Source organism: Carcharodon carcharias, chromosome 8 (genome assembly GCF_017639515.1).
Source record: "Carcharodon carcharias isolate sCarCar2 chromosome 8, sCarCar2.pri, whole genome shotgun sequence".
Taxonomy (NCBI): domain Eukaryota; kingdom Metazoa; phylum Chordata; class Chondrichthyes; order Lamniformes; family Lamnidae; genus Carcharodon; species Carcharodon carcharias.
In genome coordinates this window covers 127,856,982-127,878,468 of record NC_054474.1, presented here as the reverse complement: position 1 = coordinate 127,878,468, position 21,487 = coordinate 127,856,982, and the positions used below count along the sequence as shown (strand labels likewise).

The 21,487-nt window shown below is 42.3% G+C and overlaps 1 protein-coding gene across 11 annotated transcripts in view; it reads right to left on the bottom strand.

Moving 5' to 3' along the window:
* The window catches only part of abca2 (ATP-binding cassette, sub-family A (ABC1), member 2), a 592,304-nt gene that overhangs the window by 91,666 nt on the left and 479,151 nt on the right, over positions 1-21,487 (bottom strand). For 8 of the 11 annotated variants that reach the window (XR_005943747.1, XM_041193236.1, XM_041193237.1 and 5 more), the window contains 5 exons: positions 20,557-20,772; positions 20,294-20,396; positions 17,613-17,941; positions 12,962-13,175; positions 708-813 (listed from right to left, as the gene is read on the bottom strand). Coding sequence is in view for 10 of the 11 variants with exons in the window: in XM_041193236.1 (XP_041049170.1) it covers positions 708-813; positions 12,962-13,175; positions 17,613-17,941; positions 20,294-20,396; positions 20,557-20,772 (968 nt within the window). In the remaining variant the exon portion in view is untranslated. The remainder of the gene's footprint in view (positions 1-707; positions 814-12,961; positions 13,176-17,612; positions 17,942-20,293; positions 20,397-20,556; positions 20,773-21,487) is intronic. The other 3 variants (XM_041193243.1, XM_041193234.1, XM_041193239.1) reach the window with 1 other exon arrangement.

Genomic DNA, 21,487 nt, shown 5'->3' with positions numbered 1-21,487 from the left:
ACATGGACTGCTTCAGTATCTGTGGAGTTGCAAATGGTGTTGAACATTGTGCAATCATCAGCAAACATTGGCATCATGACATAATATGCAGCAAGACAAGGGGGAGGCCTGCTTTGTATCTGGCACTCTGCAGCAGAATCCTGTCCGGAAGGGCCAACGTAAGTTTTTAAAAATTGCCACTGTTTGAGTTCCTGGTGGACCAGGAGAAGCCTTGGAGTAGATCCCGCAGGTCCTTGGGCAACCCCAGCCCTGGAATTCCCAAGCCCCTCTTTCCCTTCCCTTCCAAATGCCTCCTGATCTGACCACACCTGCTGCAGTCTCCTGCCTGTTGGTCAAGTAGCAATTTCAGGCAGCAGGTCAGGCAGGGCTACAGCAACCTTTATTAAAGTGAGGCCCTGCTGTTCAGCTCAACAGGATCACCATGTCCCTGAAATTCCTGGGTGAGGACCTTCCGACAGGACTCTGCTGCAGAGTGCCAGATACAGTGAAGGGTGAGCTAAAATACACCACTTCCCCCACCCCTGTAAACATCAAGGCCATAAAGTCACAATGTTGTAACTTGAAACAAAATGGTGTTTGCTTCTGTCACTCTAGCATCTTGTTTTATATTTGTATGTATTTACTTGCATGTTTTCGAGTGTAGTTAAGATACTGCAGATTGTTGCAACATATGTTATTAACCTTAGAAAAGCAGCCTCTTGCCCTACCTGTGCAGTTCTCCTCACTGCAATCTTCCGCACCATTGGAGCAGCCTTTGTACTGAAGGACGCTGGGATAGATTTGAGCACATTGCCAAATGTCAGCCCTCCATACCTGAGAAAATCAAAATAAATTAATTGGAAACTTGGATGCACAAGGCAATTATTGGCTTCCCCCCAATGAGCAAAAACAGTCAGCATGGATTATTGGTGCTCAGGAGCTGATGGGTCTAACATTCAAGATGATCAAAGGTTCAGTAGTAAAAATATTCATTTATCTACAGTTCATTTATTTTTTAGCTAGTGGGACGTTTTTAAACTCTCTCTTTCATTCCTTGATCATTAAATCACACTGGTTATTGAGAAACAGTTCCTTCTGCATTCTACTTCTCTCCTCTGAGTAACATCCTCGATTTGAGGGTTGCCAAACCACGGCTGTGTTTTACCATGGCACAGGCGAGGAAGCAGACCCTAAAGTCTACCTCAGCCGGAACTGGGATCAAACCCCGTGCTGTTGACATTAGTTTGACCCATGCACTAGCCATCTAGCCAACTGAGCTAACCGCGCCTCCCCTTTCAACATTGACCAACGAAAGAAAAATTCTTCTCAACGTTTGTAAAGATTTAGGAAATAGAATGAACACTTGCTTTTCAAAAGCTCAAACAAATGGATCAGGTATCAGGACAAAAGTAGTTCCACCTAATCCCTGACCGCCAATTCATTTAACAACATTAACCAGAATTTGTGTTTCTGAATGGAGTGTGTTCACTTAGACAAAGAGTGAAGAGGTTTATTTTATATAGCATCATGCCATCTCCTCAGGAAATCCCACATTTCCTCCCTAATAATGAAGTACTGTAAAAATCCAGTCAATGTTATGTAAGCAAACGCAGGGGCCACTGTCCACGAGGCAAGATTCCATAAGCAGCGAATCAATCAGTAGGTAATCTGTTTTTGATGGTGTTGGTCGAGGGATATTAGCCAGGACACCATGAGAACTCCCTGTGGTTGGCTATGTAGTGCCTTGGGATCATGACTATCCACCTGGGCAGCTGGTTACTAATGGCTTACTGCATTATCCAAAAGATGGCAACTTCAGCAACATATCATTGTCTCAGCTTTACAGTGAAATATCAACACAGAAAAAAGCAAAATACTGTGGATGCTGGAAATCTGAAACAAAAACAAAAAGTGCTGGAAAAACTCAGCAGGTCCGACAGCATCTGTGGAAAGAAAGACGGAGTTAACATTTCATTAACTGTCTTTCTCTCCATAGATGCTGTCGGACCTGCTGAGATTTTCCAGCATTTTTTGGTTTTGTTTCAAATCTCAACATAGACTGTGATCAAAACCTGCAGCGAGGCTTGAAGCCATAATTTTTCAATTCAGAGGCCAGGATGCCAGCAGCTGAGTTAAGCTAACCCCAAATTACTGCGATACTGAAGCTCGTCTTGAATATCTGGCTCCAAAGTGAATCATTAAAGTTTCTTCTCTATCCATCAGCGACACAGGCCACATTTGGCATCAGCTGATTATTAATTCTTTATCGATCTCATTATCTGACTTTGCAGGCATTATTAAATTAAATTTAATATCTGTTGTTCAAAACTCGGAGCCCCAAGAGGCAGAAGCTTGTATTTGCTGTGTTCTTTCTAAATCAAGTCCCTTCTGTTGGAATCCAGACGGAATAAGTCAGAGTCTCCAGATCAGGTTTATTCCACGAGGATTCCCAATGAAATAGCACCCGTCAAGTTTTGGATCCACCTGTGATTACAAATATCTCCAAGACATTCAGCCGTCCTCAAACTATTGCTCTCAGTACATTCTGAGATCCATGCTCAATGCCATCCACCGTCGCTCTCTCAAACTCTTTCTTCTGGTGCACCGACTCACTCTAGCACAAAGATGTAAAGTTTGAAGTTCCTTTATATCCTTTGCCTCATGTGGTGCTTTAACAAAAATACATTTCTCTTCCTCCTTGGTGTCAAGGATCCTCACAAGCTTCAACAATCCCTCTGGATCCTTCTTTCCCTTCATTTTTCTCTGACCCCATCCTTTCTTCCAATATTACCCCTTGCTGTGTTTTCACTATACTCTCTGACCTCGAATGATTAGTCCCTGGCAAATGCCTCAATTGGCCCCCCACCTCAATGAATTTCAAGATTAGCACACGCTGATGTCTTCTTCTGCCGCCTTCACCTCTACACCCACTTTTTTGACCAGGAGTCCTCCCCATCCCGGACAGCAGCCTCTTTTATCTCCCCACCTGGACCCTTCCCTCTGACCTCTCTCCCTCTCTAGATCTTTTCATTGTTATGAGCAATGTATAATTTTAAGTTGAATTTGTAAATATATTTGTGTGTTGAGAAAGGTAAAAATGGTTTCAGTTTCACTTAGGTTTTGTTTATGAACCTTGGTGCCTGGGAGTCTGGAAAGACTGTGGCTGAAAGACTTCAGGTCTTTTGAGTTTGTTTGTATATATAGATTTTAATGAGGTTCTATAACCCCTGAAGTTAAAGAGATGTCTTAAAAAGGATTGAAAGTTCCGTGATTCTGAGAAAAAACAAAGTAGAAAAGTTTTACTGTTGCTGGGTGACAGTGATCCAGTGACAGACACAAAAAAAAGATGGGAGCTGAGAGAGGAGAAGCTCAGTGTGTCAGAGAGAGAAGACAGCAATTTCAAGCTCTCTAAGAAAAAAATCTACAAGGCTATTGGGACAGTCGTTAATTGAATAATCAGTTCTAGGAGTCAGTAAAGTGATCAATTTAGCAAAGGTGCTACTGGAAGACTCAGTTTAGGGAATTCATTTGTTTGCTCTGCAGTTGAAGGAACAATGAGCTCAGAGTGTGTTTTTTGGTGCCTTGGGGAGATACATGAAGTGGGTGAGGAGCAGCAAGCAAATTCACCGGACGAAAACCATGCGGTGTTGTGCCAGTCCCAAGAGAGAAGCCTTTGTGTCAAGCTAGTGGTAACCCTTCACAGGTTTGTGTATGATAAAGGATTAGTGGGAATTTGAATCGTCGTCTTGTACTTGTATTAAGATCTTTCTAACCTTTTCGTTTGGTGTAATATAATTAATTTTTTCTCACTTCAATAAATATTTTATTCAAGCATCAGCAGACTCCTATGAATTTGTTCAGTAGCATTCCTCCATGGTTTCTAAAAAAAGTTAGGATCTATCAAGCCAGGTTTCACTCTGGGATCTGACTTGTGCAGCATTATCAGCTGGGATCATAACATCATTGAGAACTGCTGATGTGACATTGGCTGCCTCAATTTCTCTGCTCTCCTCATTCAATCTAACCAATCTCCCTCTCAGCTTGCTGCAGTCAGTTCTGTCAGGCCCATTCCTAACACTGTCAAACCTGCTGACAAGGTTGGTTCTGCTATTGTCTTGTGAATCAAGCTCTATCTAGTGGAAGCTGAACACCAACTCTCTGTCACTTCTCCTACATCCCCACCCACCTTCCCCACCTTGGGCCATGGCCCTATCGCAGAACATCAAACTATGGTTTCCAAGACTGTCGCTGGCTTCACCTCCACTATAGATTTGGTCTCCATGACCAATCTCCCAACACCGAAAAGTCTGCCTCTACCTCCTTCCCAAGATTCACAAACAGGACTGCCCTATTAGACCCATTTCAGCCTGTTCTTGCCTCTCAGAACTTCTCACCTTGACTCTATTTTTTCTCCCTTGTCCCATCTCTTCCCAGCTACATTTGTGTCTCTTCCAGCACCCTTCCCAATTTTAACAGTTTCCTTGCCCTAATAATTTCCTTTTCACCATGGACATGCAACCTCTACATTTCAATCTCCACCAGGAAAGTTGGAGAGCTCTCCGCTTCTTCTTTGAACGGAGGCTCAACCAGTCTCCATCCACCACCACCTGGTTGAACTTGTTCCCACATTGAACTACTTCTCCTTTAACTCCACTCACTTCCTCCAAATAAAAGTTGCTGTTATGAGAAACCATATGGATCCCAGTTATTCATGTCTTTTCGTGGGATATGTGGAACATTCTTTGTTCCAGTTCAACTCAGGTCTCCAATCACATCTCTTTTTTTGGTACATTAAGAACCGTAATGGTTCCTGCTCTTGCCCTGAACTCAAATTTCATCAACTTTGCTTAAAATTTCCATCCTTCCCTTGATATCACATACTCATCTCTGACTCTTCCCTTCCTATCTTCCATCTCTATTTCTGGGAATAGGCTATCAACTAATATTAACTAAAATGCACTGGCACACAGCTTCCTTCAGGACACTTCCTTCCACCCTGTTTCTTGTAAGGACTCTTTTTCATTCTCCCAGTTTTTCTGTCTCTGTCACATTCTGACGATGCCATCTTCCACAACAATGCTTCTAATAATAGCTTCCTTAATCCTCAACCAAGGATTTCCCACCTCCCCACCCCATGGTGGTTGACAGGGCCCTTGACTGGATCCTTTCCACTTATCGCACTTTCCCTCCTCCCAGAACAATGAGAGGGTTTCCCTTGCCCCAGCCTTTCACCTCATCAGCTTCACCCTTTAACAGATCATCCACCATCTCCAGCATGATGCCACCACTAAACACATCTGCCCCTCCACTTTGAGCATTCGGAAGGGTCCATTCTCTTGCGATATCCTGATCTGCTCGTCAGTCACCTTTAAGGCCCCCTCCCCTTCTCACCTCAACTTCCCTAAGCAAGCACAGGAGATGTTATACCTGCTCTCTTACCCCTTCCCTTCCTAATGCCCTTGGTCGGAAACACTCCTTCCAGATAAAACAGTGATTTACTTGTACTTCTTTCAATTTAGTATATTGTATTTGCTGCTCATGATGTGATCACAATATTCGGATGAACAAACACAAATTGCATGATAGATTTTGTCGGAAGCCTCAGTTTAGTCGGTAAGCATGGTACTTAGCTTCTGATTGCCTGTAATTTTAATCCTGCATCCCACTCTCACTCTGACCTCGGCCTCCTACACTGTTTAAATAAAGGTCGATGCAAACTCGAGGAACAAGTGCCTCATCTTTCAATTCGTCACTTAACAACCTTCCAGACTCAATAGAATTAAACAATTTCAGATCACAACTTCTGCCCCTATTTTTTTTCAGACAGCAACTGTTGGCAATGATTCCCATTCACACTTCCTGTGGACACATCTTTTATTTCTTTACTTGTCACTTTACCAACTTCTTTTGCCTTGCACCATCATCCCTTTTGCCATTTAATCTCTCCTGCCTTCCGCCCTATCAGAGACCTGCCCTTTTGCTCTCCCTTCTTTCCATGTTTCTGTGCTTGCCTAAAATCTGCCCCATCCCTAGCTTTTCTCAGTTCTGATACCAGGTTATCGACCGGAAACAGTAACTCCATTTCTCCCTTTACAGGTGCTGCCTGACCTGCTGAGTATTTCCAAAATTTTCTGGTTCTATTTCTCTGCGCAGAGAATCACAGCCAAGAGCAATAGTATCATTCAACTGAGTAACGTCACTATATTAGTGGTCTCTTTAAGAAAAAATATTGAGACACATCTTCAGTTAAAAGTAGAGAAATTATGAGGAACTGTTTTTCCCCTGCTCTGCACCTGGGTAATTAGAGAGAAAATAATAGCACATAGGAGGAGGAATTAATGTGAGCTAAATTCAGGAAGACGGGTAGAGAGTATTATCATTATTATCATCTGTCATGCAGCAAATACAAAGAATAATCAGATCTTACTGGAATGAGATCTAATCAGATGCTGGTTTCGTTTTTTGATGGACATAAAAGTAATATATTCTATCTATGCATTTTTAACTGAGTTAACATATTCCAACTGTTAAAAATCACTAAAACACACAGTTGAATTATAGTTTTGTTTTAAAAGGATGCACAATTTACAAGTTTCTTTCTCATTACTTCAAAACAAATGACCAAGTGCTTCTAATGGAAAATAATTCTACCACTGAGGAATGGAGATAACTTTTCCATTTTGAGCAATTAAATTCAACACAAAGCATTTCCAGATGGAATAAGGTTCCACTCTACTCATTGTATAAACTTGTTGCATTTCCTTGAGTATAGGAGATTGGGGGGTGATCTGATCCATGTACTGAAAATGTTAAAAAGATTTAATAGGGTTGAATATGAGGAGATTATTTCCAATAGCAGGGAAATCAAGACCAAGGGGACATAATCTTAAAGTTAGAGCTAGGCCATTTAGGAGAACATCAGGAGATGCTCCCACCACCTCCCACCCAACTAAGAGCAGTAAAAACCTGGAACTCCCTCCCTCAAAAGGTTATAGTTGCTGGGACATCTATGTAGCACCCAACGAGGCTATCTAGCATTCAGTGTCCTTGCAGCCTGCACATTAAGGACAGAATCTTGTGCCCACCCCTGGGACATTTAATTGGATGGCAGGGCGGCAGATGGGGACCGCATTGCTTTCCTATCCCCACTGCGATTAAGTCCGTGGTGGGAAGGTACGTGGACTGCCTTTCCACCACGCTGTCAATTGAGGCTCTTAAGTGGGAAATTCATTAAACCAGCAAGGGATTAAGGGGCTTTGCCATGCGGCAGCACAACAAGCAAACCCTGGTGGGCTTGCTTGCAGGTTCCGGGAGGAGGTCCTTCGTTCAAAGGCACTCAGTGCATGATCGAGGAATCTGTCATCAGGGGGAGCCTGCTGAAAGTGACCCCCATGCCCTCAGTACTGATCCGCCTCCCCATCTCCTCTGCACCTGCCTTCTCGTCATCACACGCCTGTGCCTGGACCCTTCCTTGAGCTGAGATCTTGGTCTTATGTAGTACCAGCAGCAGCCAATACTTCCCCAGTGGTGCTGCTAGGTACAGAACAGCTGGCTGCCTCTGACTGGCCAGCAGCTCTTGGCGGGTGGGATTTCTGCCCTTGGGGTCCTTGATCCCTGGGGAAGGCCTGTCAAGTGCCCGAGTGGCACAAGATGCAGAGAAGAGGTGACACTGGCTCTCCATCTGGTGGCCGAGACCTCTGTTGCAAGGTGCTCATTCAGATCATTCAGTCCAACTCATTCAGGTCTCAGAAATTGTTAGGTAAATTGTGGATTCTTTCCACAGTGCAAGTGAACAACTCGTGTTGTTCCCAGGCATGGCCTATAGGGAGATATCAGGGAGGGAAAATTTTGCTTCCCATGTTAAAGTAGACCATGTTTGCTTTGCAGCACACGCTGGTGCAGGCATCCAAGTAACGATTCAGGGAATTTGTGTTCCATCAACTGCAAGAAACAATTAAGATAAATCAACATTACTTGATCATGAGGCACTGTAAGTTGCATAGTTACAGGAGGCAGTGGTGTGGTAATCCAGAGACCCAGGGTAATACTCTGAGTCCCACAATGGCAGATGGTGGAATGTGAATTCAATGAAAATCTGGAATTAAATGACTTATGATGACAATGACACCGCTATGGATTGTTGTAAAAACCCATCTGAATCACTAATGTCCTTTAGGGAAGGACATTTGTCGACCTACATGTGACTCCAGACCCTCAACAACATGGTTGACTCTTAAATCCCATCAGAAATGTCCTTGCAAGCTACTCAGTTGCATCAAACTGCTCCAAAGTCTATAAAGAATGAAACCGGGCGGTCCACCCGGCCTTGACCTAGTCACCGGAAATGCCAACGGCAAACTCAGCCATGTTGACATTGCAAAGTCCTCCTTACTAATATCTGGGGCTTGTGCCAAAATTGGGAAAGCTGTCTCACAGACTGGTCAAGCAACAGCCTGACAGTCATACTCACGGAATCATACCTCAGATTACATTCCAGATAACACCAACACCATCCCTGGATATGTCCTGTCCCACTGGCAGACAGACCCAGCAGAGGTGGCGGCACAGTGGTATACAGTTGGGAGGGAGTTACACTGGGACTCCTCAACATCAACTCTGGACCCCATGAAGTCTTATGGCATCAGGTCAAACTCCTGCTGATTACCACATACCTCATCCACCCCAACCTCAGCTAATGAATCAGTACTCTTCCATGTTGAATAGCGCTTGCAGGAAGCACTGAGGGTGGCAAGGGCACAGAGTGTACTCTGGGTAGGGACTTCAATGTTCATCACCAAGAGTGGCTCAGAAGCACCAGTACAAACTGAGTTGGCTGAGTCCTAAAGGACAAAGCTGCTAGACTGGGTCTGTGGCAGGTGGTGAGGGAACCAACAAGAGGGCAAAACATACTTGACCTCATCCTCATCAACCTGCCTGACACAGATGCATCTGCCCAAGATAGTATCTGTAGGAGTGACCACCCCACAGTCCTTCTGGAGATGAAGTCCCATCTTCACACTGAAGATGCCCTCCATCCTGTTCTGTGGCATTACCATCGTGTTCAATTGGATAGAATTTGAATGGATCTAGCATCTCAAGGCAGAACATCCATGAGGTGTTGTGGGCCATCAGCAGCAGCAGAGATGTACTCAACCACAGTCTGTAGCGTCATGGCCCAGCATATCCCCCACTCTACCATTACCACCAAGCCAGGGGATCAACCGTAGTTCAGTGAAGTACGCAGGAGGGCATGCCAAGAGCAGCACCAGGCATATCTAAAACTGAGGTGTCAACCTGGTGAAGTTACAACCCAGGACTACTTGCATGCCAAACAGCATAAGCAGCAAACAATTGACAGAGCTAAGCGATCCCACAACCGACAGAGCAAATATAACTTCTGCAGTCCAGTCACATCCAGTCATGAATGATGGTGGACAATTAAACAACTCACTGGAGGAAGAGACTCCACAAATATCCTCAACCTCAACAATGGGGAACCCAGCATAACAGTGCAAAAAGATATGGATGAAGCGTTTGCAATCAGAAGTGCCGAGTGGATGATCCATCTCTGCCTCCTCCGGAAGTCCCCAATCGATTCCACATGATATTAAGAAACAGCTGAAGACACTAGATACTGCAAAGGTAATGGGCCCTGTCAATATTCTGGCAATAGTACTGAAGGCTTGTGCTCCAGAACTTGCCACGCCCCTGGCCAAGCTGTTCCAAAACAGCTACAACACTGGCATCTACCCGGCTATGTGGAAAATTGCCCAGGGATGTCCTGTATATAGAGTAGATATGGAGAAGCTGTTCCCTCTTGTAAAAGAATCAAGAACGAGTGGGAACAGATTTAAAGTGATTTGCATTGGAAGCAAACCTGACGTGAGAAAAATTTTTTTCATACAACAAGTGGTTTGGGTCTGGAATGCACTGCCTGGAAGTGTGGTGGAGGCAGGTTCAATCGAGGAATTTAAGATGGCATTGGAAGATTATTTGAACAGAAACAATGTGCAGTGGTACAGGGAAAGGCAGGGCAATGGCACTAGGTCATAATGCTCATTTTGAGAGCCGGTGCAGACACGATGGGCTGAATGAGCTCTCTCTGTGCCATTAAAATTCTGTGATTCTGTGGCATAAAGCAGGATAAGTCCAATGCAGCCAATTACTGCTCCATCAGTCTACTCTCGATCATCAGTAAAGTGATGGAAGGGGTCATAAACAGTGCTATCAAGTGGCATTTGCTTAGCAATAACCTGCTCACTGACATTCAGTTTGGGTTCTGGCAGGATCACTCAGCGCCTGACCTCATTACAGCCTTGGTCAAAACATGGACAAAAGAGCTGAACTCCCGAGGTAAGGTGTGAGTGACTGTCCTTGACATCAAGGCAGCATTTGACCGAGTGTGGCATCAAGGAGCCCTAGCAAAACCGGAGTCAATGGGAAGCAGAGGGGAAACTCTCTGCTGGTTGGAGTCATACCTAGTACAAAGGAAGATGGTTGTGGTTGTTGAAAGTCACTCATCTCGGTACCAGGAAATCACAGCAGGAGTTCCTCAGGGTAGTGTCCTTCTTTAACTGCTTCATCAATGACCTTCCTTCCATCATAAGGTCAGAAGTGGGGTGTTCGCTAATGATTGCACAACGTACTGCATCATTTGCAACTCCTCAGATACTGAAGCAGCCCATGTCCAAATGCAGCAAGGCCTAGGCAATATCCAGGCTTGGGCTGACATGTAGCAAGTAACACTCATGCCATACAAGTGCCAAGCATCTCCAACAAAAGAAAATCTAACCATCACCCCTTGACATTCAATGGCATTACCATCACGGAATCCCCCACTATCAACATCCTGGGGTTTACCATTAACCAGAAACTGAACTGGACTAGCCATATAAATACTGTGGCTACAAGGGCAGGTTAGAGGCTAGGAATTCTGTGGCAAGTACCTCTCCTCCTGACTCCACAAAACCTGTCCACCATCTACAAGGCACAAGTTAGGAGTGTGACTGAATATTCTCCACTTACCTGGATGAGTGCAGCTCCAACAACACTCAAGAAGATTGACACCATCCAGGACCTTTTACCACCGATGCACAGCGGCAGCAGTGTGTACCATCCACAAGATGCACTGCAGCAACTCACCAAGGCTCATTAGGCAGCACCTTCAAACCCACAACCACTGATGTCTCGAAGGACAAGGACAGCAGACACATGAGAACACCACCACCTGCAAGTTCTCCTCCAAACCTCACACCATCTTGACTTGGAACTATATCACCCTTACTTCACTGTCACTGAAACTCTCTTCCTAACAGCACTGTGGGTGTACCTACACCACATGGACTGCAGCAGTTCAAGCAGGCAGCTCACCACCACCTTCTCAAGGGCAGTTAGGGATGGGCAATAATGCTGACCTAGCCAGCGGCACTCATCCCATGAATGAATTAAAAAAAGATGCAGCATAGAAAGTATAAGTGAGTGTGGAAAACTGGCAGATGGAGTTGAGAAACTGACGTTATCCAATTAGGGTTCAAGAGGAACAAGCTGGAATATTTTCTTAACGGGGAAAAACTGGAAACTTTGCAGGAGCAAACAGAATTGTGTGTCCATGTTCACAAACCAATAAAAGCTGATACAATTGTTAAAAAAAGTCAAAAAGGTTAATAGAATATTTGTCTTCATCTCAAAAGGGTTGGAATATAAAAGTGAGGAAGTGATGTGTCGACTGTACAAACCCTCGGTCAGGACCCATCTGGAGCACTACATTCAGTTTTGTAAAGATATACGGGGCTTGTGGGGGGGTGGTGGGGTGGTGGGGGGGGGGTTTGGCAGAGGAGAGATCCATCAGAATATACCAAGGTTTTTAGGGTTAAATTGTAAGGTAAGGTTACATAAATTTGGAGGCTTGTATTCCGTTTGAGTTTTGAAGGTTGAAAGTGGTGAGGTATTCAAACTGATAAATGGATTTGATAGAACAGATGGATTTTAGGAAGGATGTAAAGGCTTTGGAGAGGGCACAGAAGAGATTTAATCGAATGATTCCACGGAGAGGGATTACAGTTACGTGAATAGACTGGAGAAGCTGAGGTTGCTCCCCTTAGAGCAGAGAAGGCTAGCTGGAAATCTGATGGAGATGTTCAAAATCATAAAGATTAAAGGTAGAGTAAATAATGAGAAACTGCTTCCAATGGCTGAAGGGTGAACAAACAGAGGGCACAGATTTAAGATGATTGGCAAAAGAACCAGAAGCAATGGGAGGAAAAATTTACTTATACAAGTGGTTGCAATTTTGAATGCACTGCCTGATAAGGTGATGGAAACAGATACAACAATAGTTTTAAAAAAGGAATCGATACTTGAAAGAGAAAAAAAGATTGCAAGCAAATGAGGAAAGAATGGGGGAGAGAGATTAACTGGATTCCTCTTCGGAAAAAGCTAGTGCAAACTCAATGGGCCAAATGGCTTCCTTCTGTATTGTAATATTCCATGATTCTATATTTTTGAGAAACTATTTCCTTTGCTGGGCGTATCCAGAATGGGGTGAGGGTGAGAGTGCAATGCACGACAGCACATTGATGAATTATGTAGGTGGACAGACCTCATGCCATGTAGATCCGGATGGAGCATTGTTATGTGGAGTCGATATCAGCAGCTTCATGGTCTCTGTGTACATGATTCTCAACTAGATTGCAGTAAAAGCTGAATTGTTGGCCAGCTTTAGGACTGTGCATTCACACCCATCTGGAGCTGTAATGAAGCTGCTCAAGTATATTTCATTATGAATTTCTGCAATTGGCACTGGGCATTCATAGTCAGTCATTTAATCATCATTAGAGAATTGTGTTCTAACTCATCAGGTCATCCTGTCCAAGATACATGCTGAATAAATTTATAGGATCAATCACTGAGCCCAACACATAAACCAACAATCTACTGCTGCAGAGGGATAAATGCTCAGATGCATAGCAGCAAACCTACAAACCTGTGAAGTCGGAAGCGGTCGGAAGTGTGCAGAATGTACTCGGAAACATTGCGGCCTGTAATATCCACCAAAATATCACCCGTCACTACTTTCTTCTGTGGTGGGTGACCTCCAACCCCACTTGGGCAGGAGAACCCTGTTCCTTGCATTGAGCAGCTGCATCGAACTGGTTCGTGTATGGGACGTGGAACTGAAGGAGATGATGTAAATGTTTCTGAAAAAGAAAGGGGGTCAATAGAGTTACCGCTTGTTAAAACCGACGACATCCAAGCTTCATGTTTCGGAGTGGTATATCCATTTTTTAAAATAAAAACTCAGGCTCACAATTATGGGTGTAACTGTGTATTCAAGCTTGAATGCCCATCAGCATCAACAACATGTATTTACGTAATGCTTTGGATAGTAAAACGTCCCAGTGCACTTGACAGCAGTGTTATCAGGCAAAAAGTAGCACTGTGCCACATTAGGAGTTATTAAGACAGGTGACCAAAAGTTTAGTCAAAGGGATAGGTTTTAAAGAGTGTCTTAAAGGGGGGGAGAGACATAGTGAGGCGGAGAGGTTTAGGAAAGGAATTTCAGAGCTTGGTCTAGTCAACGAAGGCACGGGCTGCCAATAAAGAGGCAAAGAAATCGGTGATGTACAAGAGGCTTGAATTGGAGGAACGCAGAGGTCACAGAGGGTTCTAGGGCTGGAGGAGTTTACGGTGATCATGGTGAGGGAGGGGGAGAGAAAGGTCATGGAATGATTTGAACACAAGCATGAGAATTTTAAAATCAGAGCATGCTGGACCTGAAGTTCATGTAGATCAGAAATGTATGGGTGGGTGATGGGTGAATAGGACTTTTGTGAGTTGAAATAGGAGCAGCAGGGTTTTGGATTTGTTTAATTTTACAGACTGTGGAAGTTGGGAAGCTGACCTGGGGAGTATTTGAATAACCAAGTCCGGAGGTAACAAAAACATGGGCGTCAGAAAAGTACTTCCAGGACACCACTCTAGAAAATGAAAGCCTGAAATGTGCCTTTGAAAATCAGTCCAAATGTGGCTGGAATCTCATAAATTGGGGATTTGAACTGGAGTTAGACAAGTAAGGCATCTTCCAATTGCATTTCATCTTTTATATTACTATTTTAAAATTAAATATTATGCTGTATTAATAATTCACTGGGATTTCTTCTTCAAGGATCACACCCAGCTTGATCACCTTTATTTTATGCACAGAAGTTGCGCACATATAATTTTTATCTAGATTACATATCAATGACTATATGGCAGCAATGGGAAAGAAATTAAATAATGTATTACATCTATCTATTTGAAAGACAGCTTGGCTTTTAATAGACCTACTGAAGTTCAAAACTTCCCATTTAGACTTCAAGTAATCTAAAGCCTCATTTAACTCTTGGTCACAGGTGCCGGGTGAAGCAGCAATCAAATGGACAGTATTAAAGCTGCATGAGCTCCTTTATCACAGCTAATGTGTCTGATAATGGACCCCATTTAGATGGAGGTGACTGGTAATTTAGTACAACAGCTTCATCAATCTTTTGATTTTAACACTCTATATATACCACAATGGCATTCGGGCAAAATGTGCTTCTTACAATTTTCCCAAGCAAGAAAAAATCTTACCCGGGCCTGAAAATCCAAGCTAGCCTCTTTAAATTTTAGAAGCCCTTTAGTTAAGGTGTCAGCTGTGGTTCAGTGGGTAGCACTCTCACCTCTCCGTGGGTCATGAGTTCAAGCCCCACTTCATAGATTTTAGCACAAAATTTAGGTTGGTAGTGGCAGCACTGCCGTAGGTACCATTCTTTGGATGCTAAATTAAACAGAGACCTTGTCTAATCTCATCGGTGATCATATATAAAAAATATTGGATGATTTAAGTCAAATTTGTTGTTGTTTTTATCCTTCATCAATATCACTAAAAATCCTAATCATTATCACATTGCTGTTTGAGGGACCTTGCTGTGGACAAATTCTCTGTTGCATTTCCTGCATTGCAATAATGACTTTCTTTCTTTTTCTCTTTCCTTTCTTTCTTTACTATTAATCTTGTGGATACTTGTATTAACTATACTGGATAATTTGCCATGATCTGTCCATGAGAAAAATTTGCTGCACCATGTTATGTCTCCGTTGTGTTTAAGGACCTTGTTATCATAAACTGAACCTACAGAAATAGTTGCTGGGTTTGTAACTTGATTTATTTCATAGGAATAGAATTGCATAGTCCAGATGTACTACAGGCATGACATGGACCTAATCTCATCTGTCACCGCAGAGAATGACACTGCTACAACTCTGTACTCTGCAGTTGTTTTAATAAATCAATATGATATTTCCTTGACCAGGTTGCACAGGAGAGAACCAGAATTATGAATCTGGTTTTAGATGCATAAACAGCTTTTTCAATAAAAAAGATATCATTGGTTCTGATTATTCCAGCGACATTAAAATTATGCTACTTGTGAAAACTGGCAGGCAAGGAAATTATTTTAATTGCAATTCACGTGCGCAGCCAAAATTTTCAGGATAATTTCTTTGAAGGCTGTTCATCGCATTTTTAAAAAAATTATTCTCCTCATGTTTAGTTAACAAAATATCAAGTGAGGCTTTAGAACAGCCTGATCAGAGTGTCACCTTACTGACGGCGTGAAGGCAGGCGGTAGTGGAGGAAGTAATCCTAAAAGCAGTGCCAAAGAAAACTATTTGTTAGAATGCCAACTAAGTCAGGAATTTGACTAATTGAAAAGCGTGCTACTGCTTTCAGCGTGAAGACTCTAAAGCCACAAGCAGTCACAGGTTCAACAAAAACACATGTAAGATAATGACAAATCAGATTTAGATTGCATAATGGTGTTGTGATGCAGACATAAAGCCTGAGCTTCCAAGCCCCATTGGCTTGATCACAGGAAATTGCAGGTACACTCTGATAGACGAAGGCTTCAAGATTCAAATAAAGTTTTATAAATAAAGGACAGTTTCACCCATGATGAAAAGATTTTCTAGATGCCAACAGTGTAATCACTTTGGAGAGACACCTTCACTTATCTATCCTTCTCAAATGCAGAACCGACTGACAATGAGCCTGGATTTTATAGCCGTTTTTAAGAGAGTGGACCAGACACATAAGGGAATGGGTAGAATTAAAAGACAGCAGGGGTGAAACTGGTCTTGGGCAGGAGTGTAAAATGGCCATAGTGAATTGGCAGCCTGTTTTACACCCCACCTAATTATTTTTCCATTTGAGAACAACTTCACCTCCATTAAGTCTGAAAAATGAGTATTCATGACTGGAGTCAATTTGTCCAGAGCTCTGAAAACAATATTATTATAAGATTGACAAATGTTCCATGAGCTTAGTTTCAACAACTTGCTTTACATATCATCTTTAATATGGGAAAACGTCCGACAATGCTTCACAGTGGCATAGCTGGGGAAAAAGAATTTGCTCAGAGAGAAGGCATCAAGGAAAAACAATCATTTTTGGTTTATCAGATTGGGGAATAAAATCATAACCATTTAGCTTATGAGAAACAGATCTGTCCTCCTAGGTAAGATTGATGCTGGGTTAGTATTCCAATGTGTGTGAGGTAGATGCTCATAATCAGAGTAAGTGACAGCAAAGGTATTGGTAAGTTTATCTTATTTAAGTATTACTCACAATGTAATCAATAAAGCAAGGTTTATGTTGACTCATGTCTAGTTTCCAGTGATTTAATTGCAACAAGAAATGAAAGGCAGAAATGAGGAAACAAATCTCAAAACAGAGATACTGGGGAGAAGGAGGAAGATTCTCAGGTGCTGGGGCATCCTAGGCATTTAATAAAACAGAGGCATTGCTTCACCAGAGCTTGCACATTGCTCCCATGCTATGTTTGATAAATAAACCAACTAACAGATAATCAACCAATAGTGTTGACTATGTGAAAGGTCAACAAAGTTGCTGAGGCTTCACCCAAGGACACACCAAAAATTTTTGAAGTTAGGTCCAAACCAAAAATGTGCATCTTGCTTCCAGCTGATAAAAACAAAAAACTTGAACAAGAAGAGATTTTATTGTGAGAAACATAATTACAGTGACTTCCGTATTTATCAGACATCGGGCAGATATCAGGCAACAATTCAAAGTGGCTCCAAACAACAAACAGCTGCAGATTGGTGATCACATAGGTCAAATCGATCATGTGATCTCCTAAACCGGTTTGGAGAGTATGAAGAGAGGAATTGCTAAGAATTCTCTTTTTTCTGTTTTTTTCTCTGATTCTTCCAGGAGATAACACGGCTGTGAGGCGAGGGAGGGAGGAACTGTTCAGTCAGTAATGGTCTGGCCATTAGGAATATGGGGCAGGTTTGATGAATCAGCTGTTTTTATTTCTGACCATCATTTTCATATTTTGTGTGTTATTCTTTCTAGCACTGAAACCCCGGGCTCAGGACAGGGGCCACTAAAAGTCCGATGTAAGTTTTCTACATTGGCCAATCTTCTGGACACTGTTGGTGAGGTGAAAACTCTTATACAGTATATTTTGAGTGTCCCTATTAAATTTGCATTCAATATAGAAAATAATTTTGAAAAATTTAGTGGAGGTGGCTATCTTGCCGTAAAACATTTGGATCTCATTATTCTATCGTGCTAAAATACACACCTTTCATTGTAACCGGTGATGTTGTCAAATTCCATGTGTGCATTCCTTCATCTATTCCCATGTCAGGAAAATCTGATGGAGCAGGTGACGGGGGCAGTGGGACAAAATTCGAGAGTGGGAGGCCTTGAGTGAATGAGTCCAGGCACATTGAGTCAAAGTATTTGGAGGCCAGCATCTTGGTCTCGCTGGTCGAAAGATTGAGGGTCTGCACAAGCTGGTCTAATGTGCTGTTGTACGGAGTTTTCAGGACACAGGTAGCTCCAATCCCCGAGGGTAGATAGAAGGTATTTGTCAGTTGCTGAGGGCTGGCATCAGGTGATAACTTTATCCTATGTTAGAATAAAAACAATGTTATACTCAAACAAAAACACACATTTGTACCAAATATTTTTTGAATTATCTTCAAAACATGGTTGCTCGGAATGCAATACAGTTGCATTATTTCCCAATTAACTACTGCCCATTCAAAAAAAAAGCACTAATCAGGTGTGGAATTACACAGGAGTTTAGGAGAGTGAGGGGTGATTTGACTGAAGTATACAAGATCCTGAACAGCCTTGACAATGTGGATGTCAAAAGGATGTTTCCTCTCGTGGGTGAGTCCAGAACTAGGGGTCACTCTTTTAGGACAGAGATGGGGAGAATTATTTTCTCTTAGGGGGTCGCGCGACTTTGGAATCCTCTGCCTCAGAAGGTGGTAGAGGTGGGGTCATTGAATATTTTTAAGACAGAGGTAGGTAGATTCTTGTTAGGCAAGGGAATCAAAGGTTATTGGGGTTAGATGGGAATGTGGAAATCGAAACGTAAGATGATCAGCCATGATATTATTGAATGGCAGAACGGTCTCGAGAGGCCAAATGGTCTACTCGTGTTCCTATTTCTTAAGTACTTATGTAATCAATTATTTCATACTCTGCTCCTACAATATCCATTTATCCCAATGTTGGGGGAAAGCCATGTACTTTTATATTCCTATATTTGATTCTCTAAATGAGCCTGACAAATTTTTTTTTTAGAAAAAATGGGCAAATTCTGCACTGCTACCGCACACCACCAGAAACTCGACTAATCTGCCTTAATACAGAGTCAGTAGGGTAGGTAACCTTTTTTTTATTATGCAGTGACTACAATTCAATAGTATATCATTAGCTGTTGAGCATCTTGGGACTTCTTAAGGTCAGGAACAGCACTACATAAATGCAAGTCTTTTCTTTTCCTTTCTCATATGTGAAGAAGCTAGCATACAAGTTCAGCAGGTAATAGGGAAAGCAAATAGAATGTTGGCCTTTATTTTAAAGGGAATGAAGTACAAAAAAAAAGGAAGTCTTGCTAGAACTATACAAGGCACTAGTAAGACCACACCTAGAATATGGTGAACAGTTTTGTTCCTTTATCTAAGGAAAGATGTACTGGCATTGGAGGCAGTCCAGAGAAGGTTCAGTAGGTTGATCCTCAGTATGGAGGGATTTTCTTATGAGGAGAGGTTGAGTAGATTGGGCCTGTACCCATTGGAGCACAGAAGAATGAAAGGCAGCCTTACTGAAACATATGAGATTCTTAGGGGGCTTGACAGGGTAGATGCTGAGAGGTGGTTTTTGCTTGTGGGAGAGTCTGGGGCCAGAGGGCGTAATCTCAGAATAAGGGGTCGCCCATTTAAGACAGAGATGAAGAGGAATTTCTTCTCTGAGGGTGGGGAATCTGTGGAATTCTTTACAACAGAGGGCTGTAGAGGCTGAGTCGTTAAGTATATTCAAGGCTGAGACAGGCAGATTTTTAATCAGTAAAGGAATCAAAGGTTATGGGGAAAAGGCAGGAAAGTGGAGTTCAGGATTATCAGATCAGCCATGATCTCATGGAATGGCGGAGCAGACTCGATGGGCTGAATGGCCCACTTCTGCTCCTATATCTTATGGTTTTATGTTCCCTCGAGTGCCTCTGGGAACAGGAGTCAACTGACAGCCCCAAGACCAGTCAACAAAATATGTGGGGCTGCTTTCTGACAATTTTTCAGTTCTACGGGTTCCATCAATATATGTATAAACACCTGAAAATTCCATGAGAATAGGTTGAACCTTAGGATTGCATTAACAGGGTTAGCAAAGTGTTTACATTTATATATATATATATATATATATATATATATATGTATATTTCTATTCAAAGAGATGTCAGCTAAGAAGTCTGTACTGAAATGAAATATGTTCTATTGATTTTCTGCTAGTGTTTAAACAGCTATATTGTGGTTCATTTTCTACTTATCAGGTGACACACTTTTCTGTATATAACATATGAGTGGCAGTCTTTGGAAGCCAGCAGGACATTAGATTCTTGCATTTCAGGGACTAATGAAGATGTTTTTTTTTACAATGTAAGTATTTACAGTTGAACAAAGTAAGGTTGCAATGACAGGTTGATATCCTCGAGTCTTACTTGGGAATTCAGGAAAAAAACGCAGGAGACTTCAGCTGAGGTTGCTCACACCCCTCAGAAGATTAAATAAGTTGAAGACAATTCTTAATAAAGCAAAAGGTGCATTGTCTGTAGAAGCAGCAAGCTTTGATGACCTAAACAATCGCTCATTCAGTACTTCCTCAACCTCTACATGCTCTCCATTTCCTGTAACATCTTGTAATAAATTAAGCTACAACGACTGGTTTTAAAAGTCTCCTTTAATCTCATACCTGTACTCATTTCTCTCTTCATTTGCATATGGTATAAAGTTTCCTCGAGGTTGGGTATAATTGTGGTACTGAGATGGAGAAAGAATCAGAGGAGGCAAGTCACCTGGAAAAATTGAGATAAATTCAGTAAATATCCCGTAGGTGAAAATATAAAGGAAGTCGTGTAATATGGCAATTCCAAAGAATAAATCTCAGCTCTACTCAAAAATATCTATTAAGTTTTTTAAACCTGTCAATACATAATGTATTTTGGATTGTAGTACCTATTTCAGGGACTGAGAGAGCCACCGTCATTGCCACACACACAAAGAACGCTGGGAGCAGGATCTGGGAGAAAAGACTCTTAGTGTTGCGTTTGGCACAGTGATAACGCTTCACTATCAGCCCATAGAACTGGCACAGTTTCAGCCAGGAACCCTCCAGTTTGGTACTTCCTTGACCCTCCAGGACAAAGCTCTTCAGGTCAGGTTCTGGTTCTGCTGTAGATGACAAGAGGAGAAAAACATGAAACAGTGATAAGCATTTGGGAATATTCCCAAATCACTTCAGCCAATTGAAAATCTGAGTTTTCAATCTTATTTTTTGCTGGCACTTTTTGTTAAAAACATTTCCCCACCTGCTCAGCTTTATCCTAAAACGGTAAATGTTTTGGACCATATATACTTGATTTTATGGACTCTTTTGTTCCATCAATATTTACTAATATTTGCAACTTTCTGTGTTGACTTGAACAATTGTTTATTGAAGTAACAGCTTTCAAGATGCAGTTACAACTTTGCAAATTTTCCACTTCTGTCCCCAATATCTTTGATGCTCCTTTCCTGAAGGTGTTCACTCCTTGCTGGCATATATCCCAAAGAGATCAGTCCATTTTTCACCTCATTCAATATCCGCACATCCATGCTTCTAAGAGGGGTCACTTTTTCACTGCATGGCAATTAGAAGTGAGAACTCTCTTCCATTTTTCTCTTCTTATCCCAGGAATCGGTATAATTGTAATGGCCCTAGTGTTATCCTGTTTGAAAGGAATCAAACCTGGGACTGATTTGTATGGCTCACAACCACAATTCAGTGAGTATTTAGGGAGGAGGACAGAAAGGGAACCAAAATCTTTTCTTTTATACAGCACTGAACCTCTTCTCCATTTCTGTGTCTTTTGATCACACAGCTCACTGAAGCATTCCACCTGTATCC